Source organism: Amblyomma mixtum, chromosome 5 (genome assembly GCF_055824585.1).
Source record: "Amblyomma mixtum isolate Tamu chromosome 5, ASM5582458v1, whole genome shotgun sequence".
In the NCBI taxonomy this organism is placed as follows: domain Eukaryota; kingdom Metazoa; phylum Arthropoda; class Arachnida; order Ixodida; family Ixodidae; genus Amblyomma; species Amblyomma mixtum.
In genome coordinates, this window is record NC_143016.1 from 188,534,226 (window position 1) to 188,551,292 (window position 17,067).

General features: G+C 51.3%; 2 protein-coding genes across 2 annotated transcripts; one reads left to right on the plus strand and one right to left on the minus strand.

Annotated features, from left to right (window-relative positions):
- The first annotated feature begins 7,760 nt into the window (after positions 1-7,760).
- LOC149345175 (uncharacterized) lies at positions 7,761-10,436 on the plus strand. Its single transcript, XM_089546484.1, has 3 exons — positions 7,761-8,326; positions 9,282-9,489; positions 9,909-10,436. The coding sequence occupies exons 1-3, from the start codon at positions 7,802-7,804 to the stop codon at positions 10,310-10,312; spliced, it is 1,137 nt and encodes a 378-aa protein (XP_089402610.1). The 5' UTR covers positions 7,761-7,801; the 3' UTR covers positions 10,313-10,436.
- LOC149345176 (uncharacterized) lies at positions 10,275-12,731 on the minus strand. Its single transcript, XM_089547382.1, has 4 exons — positions 12,496-12,731; positions 12,177-12,304; positions 11,860-12,108; positions 10,275-11,285 (listed from the first exon to the last, which is right to left on the minus strand). Exons 1-4 carry the CDS (start codon positions 12,729-12,731, stop codon positions 10,909-10,911), a joined length of 990 nt encoding a protein of 329 aa, XP_089403508.1. The 3' UTR covers positions 10,275-10,908.
- Positions 12,732-17,067: the final 4,336 nt, after the last annotated feature.

A 17,067-nucleotide genomic window follows, 5' to 3' on the forward strand; every position in this document is an offset into this window, starting at 1 on the left:
CGCACCTCGTCAACGCGGTACTGAACACCGCAGCTGTGTCCTTTGAAGAAAGGATATGGCGCAATAGTTTGTCTCATATCTCGGTGGACACCTTAACCGCAACCAGAACTTCCGTGCAAGAGCGACAGTGTGAAATGGAAAGCCGCAGAACAGCGCCTGAGGGACAGGCAGGAAGGTGAGTGCGAAAGACAGAAAGAAAGAGGTGCTGTGGCTTGCCGAGGCTTCGAGGCCGATGCTTCTTTATTCTCTCCTTTTTTTTCGAAGAGAAAACTTCACTACCGGGCCTCGGGCTTCAATCGCGGACGGTGTAAATTTGACCTTCAGCTGAGTTATTGGTCAAACCATGAAAAAGAAAAGAAATGGAATCAATAACCATGACTGGGAGTCGAACGCGCGGCTGCGCAAAGAGATCTTTAAAGGGCAACTGACTACCCTCTGGTCGAAAATATTTTCTACCTCTATGGTAGCGAGGCGTCGTCCCCGGAAGGCGCGGTCGGATATATTTTTTGAATAGACTCTTTTTTAGCGTAGTTATAGCCATCGCAATCAAGCAGTTTCGCCATGCTCCTCTCCTTACGTTCCCTCCTCGAAATTTTTCTCTCTCACGCCTCGTCGGGTAGGCTCCTCAAGGGAAAAGCACCCTTCCTCCTCCTATGTTAGCGGGAGGCGTGGTGTCCGGGGCCCCGCCTTGAAAAGAATTCCTTTCTTGGTTTTTACTACCCTGTCTATTTGGGGCGGGGGGGGGGGGGGGGAGCGGCGGGTCTTCCAAAACCCTCTGTGTTTTGCTCTTTGGGTGTCCTCGCGGTGTTTCGTCGCGTTTTTTTTCTTTGTCTTTCCTCTCCCCAATTGCTTGAGTCGTGGACGTAGTCGTCCGGAGCGAAGTGTGTTCCGCAAGCCACCGCATTCATTACCGTTGTGTCAGGAAGGCCGATGCGTTGGAGCCAGACACGACTCAACTCATAGTCTCCGGGCAATCTGTGCCGGATGGTGGCTCGACTCCTGTCCCTGCGTGCGCATACAGCGACGAAACAGCGTCGTTGCATTTTCTCTGCACACTGAACGATCGAGAGGCGCGATCGGCTTGACCACCTAAACTTGTTAGCGAGCGCGTCCTTTCATACATCTGTTTGACAACCCCAGTTAGCGAGCCACCTTTTCATTACTTTTTTTAGGCCTCGCCGGCTACGCCCACCCTTCGCCGGTTAGACAAAACGACGCATTAATTTAATGCCTTTAGCGAAAGTTTTCCGTATGACGTCAAACCAAATGCTCGGGACCCAGAGTAGAGGACGAGGACGTTTGCTTATGGATGGAAAGAACGAGCGGAAAGAATTTGTACAACTTTTCGGGGCGCGCATGGCTCTAGTAGTTTGCAGAGGTTATCTTCGATGTCTCATCGATGCAGTGGGCTTGTTTTTAAAAAATGTCCTGACACTATTCAGTTGCCCTTTAAGGCCCACTCAGGGAGACCACTAGGCTATCGCCGCATTTTTTTTCTTTGTTGCATAGAAATAGTGCCTAAACGAAACACCTAGACATGCTTATGCCCCAAAACACCAGGCCACCATACCTCGGAATGGCCCCACCTTCCAAGACATCAAAAGTCTGGGAGTCGCACATATGCATCCAGATAGGGGAGCCAGCTAGGCGTCTCTTGCAGGGAAGCATATACTCCCCGTAACAAAGCGCGTTGTTCACAAACAAAGATTTCGACGAACGTGGTGATTCGGTGTGGCGGTACATCATGCAGCTCTTCCATAGGCTAAAGTGTCCCATCAACATAAATAGATCATATGGCAAAACACAGTTTTCCTCCACAGGCAAAAAAAAACGGATACTGTATGGTGTAATGTCAATGTCCTTCCTAATTCTTCGTTTTAATAAGTCCCAGAAAACACAGCATTGATGCACAAAATATAAAAATGGTCAATTGTCTATGGTGTACTGCACAGGCGGCAATTCACCATCCATGGCGCAAGCATCTCCTTAGCATGAAGCCGTGCGTTCACAGGCAGTGTAGATGTATGCAGTTTAACGAAGAATGTTTTGGCAGCAGAAGAAATGCACATTCGCCTAACACGCTTGAAAACACCGGCGTCAAGGAACTCCAGAAAAGGTTGCCCATACAACGGAACAGCAAACAAATACTCTGCAAGTGCCTGAATCATCTGTCTTCTGGGAGAGGCTGTAGAGGTTGTGGGATATACAAATATCCTTCATCGCCCCCGCGCCGCCGGTTGTGGGGAGAGGGGGCACCCGGCCATTCTCCTCACTCCTAGCTCGGGCGTGACGTCACGCCTACGCTCTGGCGTCTTAGGAACGGGGTGAACGACCCCTCTTGATTGCAACCGGTTGCTCAAGGGGGAGGCAATGTCGTAGGGGTTTAAGGAGAGCTCGGGCGGGAACAAAGGCTCTCGAGTCTCGCCTCTCGCCGCGGTGCTACGGCCGCTCTGCCCCGCCGACCCCGCTCTGCCCGCGCCTGCCAGGACTATCCTACGCCGGTCGACGACGACCTGGTAAGCTGCTGAACCATCTATTATCGGATAGAACATTCTTCCGTAGTGTGCTTTGCCTGGCGCTAGGTTAATAAACGGTTTCCTAGCGTACTCTGTTAGTTGCCTACTTCATCCGAACCCGCCGTGGCTGTGACTCTGCGCCACGGGTTGGGGACACGAGAACGCCCGCGCATAGCTGGCACGGAAGCGCGCCTTCCCGGCCGGCTGCACGCGAGTGACCCCATATCTTGGCACCCGAACGTGGGGCGAACTAGGCATTGAGCAGTGTACTTTGTTGGAGCGAACGACTGTCGACGCGCTAACAAAGGATGGCAGCTGATAGGCCTGACTTCCAGTCTTTGTTCATGCTGTCAGAGCTAGCGGCACAGAGCCAGGGCTCCCTACTTGACTTGCCTTTGGAAGGCGTAAATCTTGAGTGTTCCACGCGGAATAGCCGAGTTGCATTCCCGGGCGCGTCGGCAGGACTTAGGCCTGGTACGGAGGGCACCACATCGGGCACCTCGCCGCTCCGTGGTGCGAACAATGGGGCGCCTAGGCCTCATTGTTCGACACCATCAGCGGCTGCGCCCAACTCCGGGGGCGTTAGTCCGCAGTCATCCGAGGTGCTCTTGCAGAACGCGATGCAAGTTATGCAGAGCTTAGCGGGTATGTTGCAAAACAATTTGCAAGCCCCGGCCCAGGCACCCCGTCTTAGGATAGACGTACCTACCTACACGGGGTACCATGACAGAACAGGGGCTAATGAGTACCTCGACCGTCTGCTGCATTATCAGCAAGCGACAGGAATTGCAGACGCCGAACTGCTCGCGCGTGTGGTGCCTGTCTCTTTGACGGAGGAAGCGGCCCGCTGGTACCGACTAACCGCCAACCGAGCGAGGACAATGGAGGAGTTTAGCGCAAGCTTCCGCGACGAATTCCTCCTCGCAAACTACGAGTGGCGTTTGAGGAGGCAGCTGGAACTCCGCACCCAGCACCCCGACGAGTCTTTGTTAGAGTACGTCCGAGCGATGGACGAACTGTATCGCCTCGCTGACCCTCGCGCCACAAACACGGAGAAAGTTGAGCGTGTCACACGACAAGCGCACCCGACTTTCGCGGCCTACCTGAGAGGAGGCAGGTTTAGAGACCTGGACGAGCTAGCAGCTGAGGCGAAGCGCATTCAGGGAGACATCCTCTCTGCGCGAGCCTATCGGCCGCCGCCACCTGCATCGCAGTCATTTGAGCCGCGCTGCGCGTGGAATGGCAGCTCAGCGCGTAGTCCGTCTAGAGCTGAAGCGACAGCACAGTTTGCTGTCCCGAGGGGTTGGGAATTGTCCGACCGCGCTTTGGACCCATTCAGCTACGCGCTGCGAACAGCACACGCTGCCGCAGAGCGGAACACCTGTAGCCGAGATCGCGAGGCCGACACGCGGCCGCACGAGCGGCCCCCACCGTCCGCACCGCGAGATCGAGATCGAAACGACCGACCGGAAGGTGGCGACCAGCGCCTAGCCCGTCGGAGCCCGAGCAACCGCTGCTACAGGTGTGACCAACCGGGGCACTTCGCCCGCGACTGTGGCCGCCTCCCCGCCCGTGACCAAACACGGTCGGGAAACGGCAACAGCCGCCGGTGATCGCCCTGCGATCCCGCGCGGCGTACACAGAGAACCCCGGTTTATTAGCGCCCTTGGCATGTCGCGTAGGAAGTTCTGTTGACTTGCCAGCGTCGTTCATTCAGCTAACGATAGCTCGAAAGAAATTCACCGCGTTACTCGATACAGGGGCAAGCGCTTCTTTGTTCGGTGACGAGGTGCTACACAATCTCCGCCAGATCAAAATCCGGTTGAGAGAGTGCGATACCACTTTTCGCCTCGCGAGCGGCACAGCGCAATCCAGCGGTGCAGCTAGGATAGTGGTTCGCTGGGAAAGACGCGTGCGGCGACAACGCCTCGTTCATCTTTCCTGTTCATCCGTTCCTGTAATTATTGGGCGAGACTTCCTAGCCAAGACAGGCATTGTGATAGACATAGCCAGCGGAGGCTATCGAGAACGCACCACCGGCGCCTTGAAGCTTTTTGCAAAAGCGCCCGCGGCCTCGCAGTCAATTACGGCTCCGAACGCGGAGCTAGCGGGGAGTGACCGTGGAAAATCACCCCCGCCGGCCCGGAAACAAGCATGCGGGCGGACAGTCGCCGCTGAGAGAGGGCCCACAGAGAATGTTGCGCGGTAGAAAGCTGTTCTACCGTGCCAGGGAGGGCAATGCACCCTTTGTTGTCGGAGGTGAACAGCGTATCGGAGAGGGAGAAGGCACGTTTGTCCTCTCTCCTCTACGAATTCAACGCCACATTCACGGACCGGCCTGGCCTCACTACACTAGTGAGGCACAGAATAGACACGGGTGATGCACTGCCGTGGAAGTGCAATCCTAGACCAATTAGCTTGGCTAAGAGAAAAGCACTAGACGGCGCCTTAGACGAACTTATCGATAATGGCGTTGTTGAGAGGTCTAACAGCCCTTGGGGCTTCCCGGTAGTCTTAGTCCCAAAGCAAGACGATACATATCGGCTTTGCGTGGACTACCGCAGACTGAATGAGGTTACGAGAAAGGATGCGTACCCTCTAGCAACCATTTCTTCTCTAGTGTCCAACCTAGGTGGGGCGAAGTACTTTACTACGCTCGATGCTAGCTGCGGGTACTTTCAGGTTGAAATGGATGAGCGTGATAAGGAGAAGACTGCTTTCACTTGTCACAGAGGTCTTTTCCAATTCAAGAGAATGTCTTTTGGCTTGGTAGGAGCACCCGCTACTTATCAGCGCCTAATGGACCGTGTTCTGGGAGATGCGAAGTGGCACCACGCGCTCGCATACCTAGACGACATCGTGGTGTACTCGAAAACGTTCGAGGAACACCTGCGCCACTTGAGGGACATCCTAGAGAGGCTGAGGTCCGCGGGAATCACTTTGAACCCGAAGAAGGCGCAGATCGCCGCGACCCGAATAACACTGTTGGGGTTCACGATCGACAAAGGCCGCATTCTGCCGTGCGAGGATAAACTCGATGCTTTGCTTAAGTTTCCGTCGCCGTCAGATCTAGCTGGTCTCAGACGCTTCCTGGGAATGGCGAACTTTTATCGCCAGTTCATCCCAGATTGCGCAGCGCTGCAGGCACCTTTGACAAAACTTTTGAAGAAAGGAGAGCGCTGGAGTTGGGCTCACGAGCAAGAGGCTGCACTGCGCAACCTCACCAAGGTGCTCGCGGACACGGCTGAGTTGCAGCTACCCGACCTGAACAGGGAGTTTGTGATTCAAACCGACGCAAGCGACCTGGGCTTAGGAGCAGTGTTGCTTCAGGAGCATGAAGGCGTCCTCCGACCGGTAGCGTTCGCGAGCCGTTCACTGACGCCGGCAGAGAAGAACTATTCGGTGACAGAGAAGGAATGTCTCGCGATAGTTTTTGCTCTGCGGAAGTTCGACTACTACGTCGACGGGGTGGCATTTGTGATCGAGACGGATCACATGGCGCTCACCTGGCTGAGACGACTCAGCGAGCCGAGCGGCCGCCTGGCGCGTTGGGCCCTGTTGCTGCAGCGTTACGACTTTACCGTACGCCAGGGGTTCTCAAACTTTTTTGCTTGGAGGAACCCCAAAAGCCTTCAATAAGTTCCAGGGAACCCCCCCCCCCTCCACTTGCACTTACCAGCAATGCTGTCGAGTTCATTTTTGCAAAGGGAAAGTTGCAGAGGTTAAATGTTTATTGCACAGATTAATACAAATACTAATGTGATGCGTGATGGGTGGTACTCCTTCCCTTTTAAGAGCAAGTCAAAGCGTGGCTCAGTAGCACTCAGAGCCAGTCTCATATCAGCTGCCGGGTCAGGGCCGGTGAGGGTTCTCGCGGAACACAAGAAGACAGCCCGCGGAACCCCTGTGTTCCGCGGAACCCAGTTTGAGAACCCCTGCCGTACGCTACCGCAAAGGGAAGAACAACGCCGTGGCTGACGCACTCTCGCGAGCGCCTGTCCAGAGCGAGGAAGGTCACGCGACCGACCACCCGACAGAGAGAGAGAGTGAGGGTTTGTCCCCAGCCGTAGCCGATGTAAGGGACGCGGACCGACCGTTGACCCCAGGCGAGAGCGTGAACCACGTGGACTACGCGAGTTCCGTGGGGATCGTGTTTAGCAGAAAGGAGTTGCTCGAAGCTCAGCAGATGGATTCGTTTTGTCGAAAAGTGTTCGACGGGCTCCGGGAGCCGGGCGGCCGGCCGCCGCGCACATGGGGACAGCTGGTTTTGCTGTCGGTGCGGAGCGCTTGGAAACAGCTGGTAGTGCTGTGAGCGCGCTGGATTCTTATCTGCTGGATTCCGACGGCGTCCTGCTGAGGTATATCCCCTCCGAGAACGACACAAGTGAGGCGTTCAAGGTGGTGATACCGCGAGTGTTGAGAGCGGCACTGTTACGTTACTTTCATGACTCGCGCATCGCTGGGCATGCAAGCGGCCCCAAGACTTACATTAAGTTGTATCGCTTTGCTACCTGGCTTGGCATGAAAAGGGACGTAACACGCTACGCCCGCTCATGTCATGTGTGCCAAAGTGTGAAGCCCCGGGGTGGACGACCACCCGGCCTCATGCAGCCGATTAACAGCCAGACTCCCTGGCAAGTCGCGGCGTGTGACATCATGGGACCGTATCCCACGACACCGAGTAGGAACAAGTTCCTGCTGGTGGTCACGGATCACTTCAGCAAGTGGGTTGAACTTTTCCCCCTGAGAAAGCTGACGGCACGAGTGATCATGGAGAAGCTGATGGACGTATTCACCAGGTTCGGTTTCCCAGAGCAGCTGATAACGGACAACGCGTCCTACTTCACTGCGAAGGTGTTCGTAGATTCGTGCGCTGCACTCGGCATTAAGGTGGCGGTTCCACTGCCGCCATCTTGCGAGTAGTTCATATTCTGCCACCAGGCTACGACACTGATCCATCACTGAGAAAGTGTCTACCCGTCATGCCCCCAGCGACCCGAGACTGGTTTTAGACAGTTTTAGTTTCACGTACGTAGAAGCTTCACGTACGCAAACGTTAGAAGTCTACGTAGCCAACGTGCAGGTCGTTTGAAACCCTTATAGTTACACGTACGCGATGCACGCCGTGCGTAGCCGTGCGTTATTCCTAGCGCCATCTACTAACAGACAGAGACACTAATGTAGCCAAAGTCATCCAAGACAAGCCAAGCAAGTCCGGCTGCATTTTCGCGCAAAGCACGTAGATTCTGTTCGTGGACCGCTCGGAGCTTCGCAATCAGTTCGCAATGCCACGAAGTGTCTTATCTGATCCTTATCTTCTGTCATCTCTGTCTTGGAAGGACATTGACAACCTCCTGATGACAAGGGCGCAGCGGCAGCTTTTGTACGGCTCACTCGACGACTTAGAATACAACTTGAGGCGCAGCAGAGAGTCGGAGCTGGTTCGCTACCGGTCGCGCCATGGACTGCTCGACATTTCAAATATAGAGCCCACACTTTTCAAACAGCAGTTCAGGTTTCAGAAGGTGGACTTCGATGAACTCTTTCGTGCACTCCTCGTGCCGGAGACTGTGAAGTGCGCGCAAAACGTGACCGTGCCTGGTCGGGAGGCTTTGTGCATCACGCTTCGACGCCTTGCCTACCCCAACAGGTGGTGTGACCTCGAGACCATATTTGGCAGGCACTCATCCGTGATGTCGAGCGTGGCCTCGCAGGTGATCTCTCACATCGCAAATGGTTTTAGTCATTTACTGAATGATTGCAACAATCATGCCTGGTTGTCGCCTGCCGGCCTTGGAGAGTTTGCAAGTGTAAGTGAACTTTCTTATATCACTTTTAAGATTAAAGCGTGTCGGCAGATTTGTCCGCGCTTCGCGCATCACTACTTAAAAACGAACTGCGTCGAGGCTGGGAATCGAACCAGGGCATTCGGCATTTGAAGCGGAGACGCTACCACTTCGCCACGAATGCTCAAGGTTTGAGCTTGAATAAAGGCGCATCTAGTGAATGCATGGGTTTCATAAATAAAATAAAAGGAATAAAAATAAGAAAATAAATAAAAAATAAAAGCAGCAATAAAGTGAGAAATTAAAAAAAAATAAAAATAACAAGAACAATAAAATATAAAACGGAAAAATATAAAAAATAAAAAAACACTGCGCCAGGGAACGCTTTCGCCTTGCAGCACTTTAGAGACCCAAAGTGCTCCCTGAATTTTTGCGTGAGTGCTGCACAAAGCCGCAAGGCCCAACATTTTTTTACACTATAGGATATTCCGTCTTTATTTTTTGCTTAAATGCGAGACATCTCAGATGGCAGCGGTATGTGGGAATGGAAAACTTCCAAATGCAAGACCCAAGTTTTGCAAACTGCGGTCGACATGTGTCAGGGCAAAATATACATTAAACAGTAACACACTGCGTGGTGTTGCATTTCTTAGAAAAATTTCTGAACTTGAGACATGAGGCGTACACAGCAGTTGTCTGTAATGTACAATTCACCTACACTTCAAAACTGTTTTCTCATCTCAACATTTTACCTCAGCAAGTTTCACATAAATGTGGCCGTGTCAACTGTTTTATATGTTATCATTGCTTGTTTGCATTATTATGAGCTTTTACTTGTTATTAATGTGTATATTGTGTTAGGGTGTCATCTATAATACAAGGTTTTGTGTTGACGGAGCTTTCCTAAAAGAAAATGATGCTCCTATTTTACGGCCAACCAAAAGCTGAGTTTGAGTGTGTGTCTTGTGTCATGTTGCAGGCCGTCTACAGTCGTGGTGCAGCACTGCCCAATTGCTGGGGGTTCATTGATGGAACCGCACGGCCCATATGCAGGCCAAAAAGGAACCAGCGGGACTACTTTTCTGGCCACAAGCGGGTGCACTGCATAAAATATCAATCCGTCATGTGCCCAAATGGCATTGTATGCCAACTGGATGGTCCATACCCGGGAAGGCGGCATGACGCAGGTTGGTTGTGTTGTCTCTGCTATAAGAAAAATCTATTGAGTCATAATAAATATCACAGCTGTAATGATTCAGACTCGTAAATGACATTTAGTGTGTCATGGAGAGACATGGGCAGTGCTTATTTCCGTCACATTATGAATATACCGCACATGTAATAATTGTGTAGAAAGGAAAGCACAGACAGAGGCAGCTCTGGTGGCAGAGCTTTCCATCTTCTGTTCTACTTTTGTGTGTCTGAAAGTGCTTTCGCTGTACCTTTAAAGTAAACAACTGAACATACTTTTAAACAGATTCATTGAGCACTTGCAGAAAAGTGACTTACATTAAATGTACACAACACTACTGATGCACTAATGTTAACACAGCTGGCGTAGCTTTGTCATTACGTGACTCAACTTAATTCTCTTTTTTTATTGCAGGCATACTCGAGAGCAGTGTCCTGTATGCAAAATTGGAGAGGCTGGTGGGACAACATGACTTTGTCATATATGGCGATCCTGCCTACCCGTTGAAGAGACTCCTAATGAAGCCCTATGGCGGCTCCTCCTTGACAGCCACACAGCTGGCATTCAACTTCAGCATGAGCCGCGTTCGCCAGTGTGTTGAATGGGGCTTTGGAAAGGTGGTGGCTGAATTTGCATTTTTGGACTTTAAAAAAAATCAAAAGCTTCTTCGCCAACAAGTTGCCCAAATGTACAAGGCTGCCACTATCCTCACAAACTGCCATACATGCATGTATGGCAGTCAGGTGTCGCAGTACTTCGGAGTTGATCCCCCTAGTCTGACTGCGTACCTCAGGCCACATTCTGTGCCACGCGCATAATTTTCCTTGGAATAAATTTTTGCATTTGTAGCACTTGACAACTAGTGCTTGTTTGTGCAAGTTATTTTACCATGACATGTGGGTCAAACCGAACTTCTTGTTAATGTATCTGGCTGCTTGCTGTTGTATAATATAATGACGTAGTGGTCTGAATCGCATTTTTTTTATATGTTATTTTGATGCACCTGAACTTTGTTGATTTTCTGCAGTTCATTAATTTTCCATGGTAGGTGCTATTGTACTCTCATATCCCATTACTCTGTTCATCAGAGAGCACTGAAAAATGTAATTTTGCTTGCAATAACCAGCTTAGTACAACAAGTGATATAATTACCGATTATAAAGTGTGTTGTAATATTGAAATACGCGAAACTTACTACATTATACTTTTGCTCCACTACTTAGCATTAATAACCAAACTTACAGTTGCACTGTGTATACTTTAGACTACAGTAATGCAAATAGTCATGTTCCTGTAACTAATTTGAAGGGCTTGGAAGTGTTACAGTCTCTCTAAAGGCTGTGCTTGGACCTTAACCTGCATCAGTCTTTGAAGACAGCATTAATTCGTGTTAAAAACTTGACACTCAGCCTTTTTATTTATCTTTTTTCATCATATTTTCAAGTGTGCCCATCTTGTTCAGCAGATTTTCCATCAGGCCGAAAAAAGTTGCCTGTTGGGCTGCAGCCATGCGACGCTCTTCTGCCCTCTCACGCCTTTCCTCGGCACGCTCTTCTGCACGTAGCCGCCTTTCTTCTGCCTTGTCTTGGGCGTTCAGCTTCATTTCGTTTTCCTTGAGTTCCAGTTCTTTTAGGGTTTTCTCCTTCTCCCAGGCGAGACGGTCTTCTTCTAGTGCAATACGCCTAGATTCTATCAGGAAGTGCCTTTCTTTAATGAATTCATCATGTCGCATTCTTTTTTCTATGAATTCATAATCTGTCTGCTCTTGCTGTGCAGCTTCAGTCCTTTTCCCTGTAAGGTGCAGCAGTGTCAGAAAAAGCCACAGGCTTAGTTATGAGGCACAAAATTCACTGCACAGATTGGATTTCCTTAAGGTGAATTTCTGCCAGCTGTATTCATTTCTTAGTTAAACACAAGTACTGTTGCTTAGTTTCCCATACATGCAGTGAAAAACAAATGAGAGTACATAGCATTAAATGTGTGTGCATTGGTTGACACAAACATTAATGCTGCACAAGCATAATAAACTGCTTGTTACATACATTTCTGCTTTCAGTAAGCTAAGAGCAATGTAGAATGAAATTAGGCACATTCTATACTTAAGCATAATTTATTGAAAATGTGGTCTCTGAACACAAACATAAGTTAGATGCCCTAAGTTACGTTGGTGGTGGATAGCTGTGCACAAGGGTGAAAGTCATGGTTGACTACACATGCCATCTTCGATTACCAAAAATACATAGCAGTTGAGGTGCTTAATGACTATTACTTCATAATGCGCTGTTATGTTAAACTAGACCAATTCACAAGTTGCCCTCATGTTTGCCTTTGAGAAAATTGCCGGCTACCCGGGAAAGAGACTTACTGGTTTTGCGTATGGGCTCGCTCCTAGCTGACCGCGACGTGTTCAAATCGTCCTCCACTGCCTGACGAGCAATGCTTCCCGGCGAAGGCGTTGGGCTGGACGCGGGCAAACCGTCGTCCACGTCGAGCTCAGCTAGAACGTAGTCCGCTCCGAGCAGTGACTGCTGAGGTGCCTCCGGGACGGAGTCCTGATCGTTATTTCCACTTATGATTTCGGCAAACACCTGGGAGGCCGTGGTTCCGCCAGCAGCTGCAGTGGTACCAATAAAAGCAGGTGCGTTTAACGCAAAAACGTCGAGGGAAAAATGACAGACTTACATTCGGCGCGCAAGCCGGCAGTGCTGAGGACGCTTCCTGCTGTGTGCGCCTCCGCTCTGAATTCCTCGCAGATGCCGCTGAACGTTTCGTGCCCGTGGATGCGCTTCGGCCCCCAGAGCTTACTATCGCTTTTTTATGCACTCTGATCTTGTAGCCGTTCTCTCTGGCGATTGTGAGGATTTCCTCGAGGAGCTGGTCCTGTTCAGAGTATTCCTCCTCGGTTCCGGACCTAAGATGTGAATGAAAAGAAACGTTTGTACTGGCATTTCCTGTCGTTATATAGTCCTGTGCACTAAAGCGAAATGACAAAGTAACTTACCTGCGGAGGCTTCGTCGGTCCATTTCTCCATACTGCGCAAGCAGCAGGTCCGTGCGGTCCCGCACAGTGCGGGCGGTGAAAACTTTATTTCTCGCCTGTGACAGGCGCAGAGCGATCTCATTCCATCGCCCTGCATATCGCATGCCGTCCTCGAAGGGGTTGCACTCTCTCACATCGCGCAACAGATCCAAGTCATCGCTTTTAGAAAAACGAAGGCGCGGAGCTGCCCCACTCATCTCTGCCCACGTTTTGGCTGCCGATTTGTGTTTTGGCGCCGCGGTTTGACCATGCAGCTAGGCTTGGCTATGTTTGGCTTGTTTGGGGCTCTCTCAGTTCCAGATCTCGCGAGATCCCGCAGGGTTCTGAGCTTCGCGTGATCTCGCGAGACCATTGCTATGACGACGACCAACGCTACTTCGTCAGGCTTAACAGCTTAAAATTCGCCTTTCTATCTGAAAAACAAAAGTTATTTGTCGCTTGAAACTTTATGCGAGTGTTAGAATGGCCAAATTGAAGGCGAATACAACAGTTTTGAACACGATATCCCATCGAGAGGTTAGCGGCGAAGCTGTTATCGCTGTGAAGCGGGCAGGCAGGGCGCCGCCATGTTTGGCAACGCTACGTACGCAAGCAACGCAAAGACCGCAACGCAAAGATCCGAATCTCACGTGCGTCCGTGAGACCCACGCAAACGCTTCACGTTCTGCGCATGCGCACTGGTGACCCGTAAGCGCTCTACGTACGTGAAGCCTCTACGTACGTGAAACTAAAACTGTCTTTTGGTTGAGATGTTGAGATACGTGTCCGGTCCTTTCTTGACCCGTGCACCTGTGCTGCGTGAGGGTTCTTTTGTTGCTGCGCCTGCCTTCAGAGGATTACAAACGAACCATGGCAAGCCCGGCTGCTAGTCCTCGTCGTGCGTGGGGGGAGGTGTTGGCTGGGGTGGTTCCGCATGCTTCTTTCTCTGCCTGTCCCTTGCCAAAGCCAAAGAGAGTGGGGCGAGCCGGGGCAAAGAGGGTACCGTCTTTGTCCAAACGGCGTCAGAGGTGAGGTGATCCTTGTTCGGGATAAGGATGCCAGCACGGGAACAGAGGACCGTTTCCTTCTCTCTCTTGTTTAGCCTTGGCTAAATAGCCGCAGAAAGCTGTACCGTCGATGTTACTATCTGGAGGGCCTCCTTTGAGGGAATGTGCCGTTTCGTTCTTGAGTTTTACGCGACTACAGGCTTTCCTGTTTTCAATGTCGTGACATATATTAGTGGGAGCAAAGAAAAAGAAAACAATAATGCTGCCCAGCCCGCATCGCAAAAGGCACAACGTCGACACAGTGGAAACTTGGGAGAGTTAGTGATAACTGTCGACATAATTGCACAGAGCAAATTAGTAAGTAAGCCAAAAATAAGGAAGGTGTGAAATAAAGAAAATTAATTATGTTTATGTCCCATGTATATATTTCTAGCGTTTTTTTTTTTCAATGAACCTTATAGTTGAAATCGGTGCCTTTCTTGTGTCCTTCCTTCTGCCCTCGTCTTTTGCGCGTTCAATCACTTCGTCACTGTTGATGCATAGTAATATTAGTAGTAGTCGGAACACTCCTGGTCTAGAGTGTAACCTGCTAACTATAGCGCTGAAAAAATATATTTTGGACAGGCATACGCTCAGCGCATGCCTGTCCAACCTTATAAACTATGGTTGGTAAAGAAAAAGGCAGAGAGAAGTGGGCAATTGTCAATTTCTGTTTACCCTTGAGATGAATCGACATTGCGCAAGAGACATGAAATTGCTATTGAGAGGGTTAGCACCGCAGGGTGTCGGAATGTGTTTACCTCAGTAGCAAATATTCGTCGTACATGCGGCGGCACCTTGCAACCAATTCCGATCAACTTCTACGGAACTTTGCCAAGGCTCACAAAAATGCAGTATACAGATGCATACCATTCACGAGGCGGACTCGAGACTTTTTTATAGACATTGTACGAAGAAGAACGGAGGGGGGGGGGGGGGGGGGGCGAGGTGTGCAGGAATGCTGCCAAAAAAAAGTGGTCGGCTACCTCCTCCCCTCTCTCGTTTGGACTCTCAACTGCGTGCTCTTATTCATTTTAGACGTACGTCTTTCTTGTATCCAGTTTGCATCATTAGGTTGCTTATTCCCTCCAGAATTTTCCATCGCGTGTTGAAATGTATATCTTTCTAACCTTGCGTCGATTTTCCTCGATTTGGTTGGGTCAAAGATTGAAAAAGTGCGCCCGCGTATGTGTGTGTGTATGCGTGCGTGTCCACGCGCGCGTACCTGGGAACTGTAGGAACAGCTGCTATTTTCACACCGTCTATTGTCAGGAAACTATAGCCTCGTTTACATGAACCCGACTTCGGCGGGTCGAGCCAGGAGATCGAGTTGAGCAAGGTCAGCCCAACTTGACTGCATGTTTACATGAACTCGATTTTAGCGAGTCGCGACCGGTTCAGCAGCAGCGGCACCAAGCGTCGAACGGCGCAGCGGGAAAGGGCAGTGGCAGCCGGGAAGATTGCGGCATGCACGGCTGCCTCGCAGGCGCTACGGCGCAAGCGAATAACAGGTTCGCATTTATCACCCCTCCTTCCACTAACCCTACTCAGACCGGTTTACGTGCTGTCTGCTGTTGGGGTCGAGTGAGTCAACCCACCCCCTGCAGCGGAGTTGACTGGACTCGCTCCCTCGACTCCCGGACCCGACTCGTTTACATGAACCCAGTAACCGGTTTTCAGCTCAAATCCTCCACTCAACCCGTCATGTAAACACCGCTTATAACGTGCTTGTAATAATTTTCCAAGAATTCCTTTTCCTGCGGCGCTAGTCTACCCCGCCTGCAGGAGGGGCGCGCAGCAAGGGGAGGGGGCGGTCCTTTGTGCCAGTTCCCGAAAAGGGGACTTCTCAGCACTATAGTCGGTTACAACAAAAGAACGAAGCGGGACACGCAACTCAGACGGAGCTCTCCAGCCAATCACGTCGATTTGTGTGGCTGTGCATGCAGCCAAGTCTGCGAAAGAGAACGAAGGAGTCGGCGCTTTGTCCCCGTGTCGCCGACGGTGGATGTCCTTTGTTCGGGAGAAGGCTAAAAGAATAATAACGCAAAAAGAAAGGAAGAGATTTTGCTGCCCCGGCATCCGCCATCGTCTCTAGGAGCACCTGAGCAGGAGCAGGGGAAAAGACAGGGAGAAAGGCGAAGGTACTAGTAGGTGTGGTGCCCCCGTTAATTGTCTCAGCTGCACTGGCCACTAAAGGGGGAGGGGGGGGGGAGAGGGCTGGGCTGCTCACCTTTCGCATAGATCCGCGCGAGAGCGTCTTTTTCGCTAAAGCGCTGAATGCTACAGGTGGGGTCATATTCGGCAACAGACGGTCGTGGCAGCTTCAGTCTCCACTGCTGTCGCGGCGCACCTGTGGTGACCGAACAGAAAACTGTTCGGTCGACGCGCTTGGCTGGGCGGTCTCCTTTGATGGGCATGTGCTGCTTCGTTCTTGAGTTGTACCCGACTTATATACCACATGGATTCATTTCAGCGGTGGAACATGGCGCCCTCTGAACCACGGTATTCGTTTGAAAGAAGTGCGAGTCTAGTTCAGGAAAACTGCACCTGCTCCATGGTTAGTGCTGAAATAGTGCAGCTGCAGCCGCCATGGAAGCAGATGATGGTTTGCGGGTTGTGATAAACGGCGGAGACTCAAGTAACTTTCACTCGTCGACAAGCTAGAACGCTGCTCGAGTTCTCCAAAGAAACGGATCGAGGCTGGTTCATGGCAACATGTTATTGTGATGTGCGGTTTGCACATTTCTTCATGAGATACGAGAGGTTGGCTGCCGCTGATGTAGGCTGTAAACAGCTGGCTCCAATTCATTGGCATCGCAAAGGCTAGCGACGACCAGGCCTGCACTCGACCATCCGTTTTGGAAGCAGACAGTGCCAAACTGCGCTCAAAGTGCCGGAACTAGCGGTACACACCCGCCGCACCGCCGCTGCCGCAGAACTTTGCCGAACTGGTGCATTGAGTGCAGGCGAATCGAGCGCTCTCCAACTTCCCCTCCACAGCGCTAGCCGGAACAACGAACAACCGGCAGCACGAAGCGAAAGCCTGTCTCTTCCCTTTCCTGTCGCTTTAGCAATGCCAAATCTGTCCTCGAAAAATAATACGACGCCCAGAATGGGTTTCGTAGCGTCAGGTGAAAAAAATTGGCAGTGGCTTAGCTCTGCTATGCCTGGATATACGTAGCGTCAAGTGATCCGGTGTTTCGGCCGCACGTTTCGCCTTGGCTGCTCGACGGCGAACTGCCAGGCGACAACCTCGGGATCGGAAGAATTTACATTTTCCAGTCTTCTGCGCCGTTTGGCAGCGGCTCGACTCTCCTTAGCTTACCAGAGCTTACATGTTGAGCGCGACCGTCATTTCTCCGCGCACCCTCCTCGCGCATGCGCAGTAGCGCGCGGCGCAACTGTCGTAAACACGAGGTCACGCGTCGGAGAGGAGCGCACGCCGGCGGCGCCGGCAGCGAGGAGCTCGCACCGGCGGACCTGCGCCTCTCGTGACGTCACGCGGTTC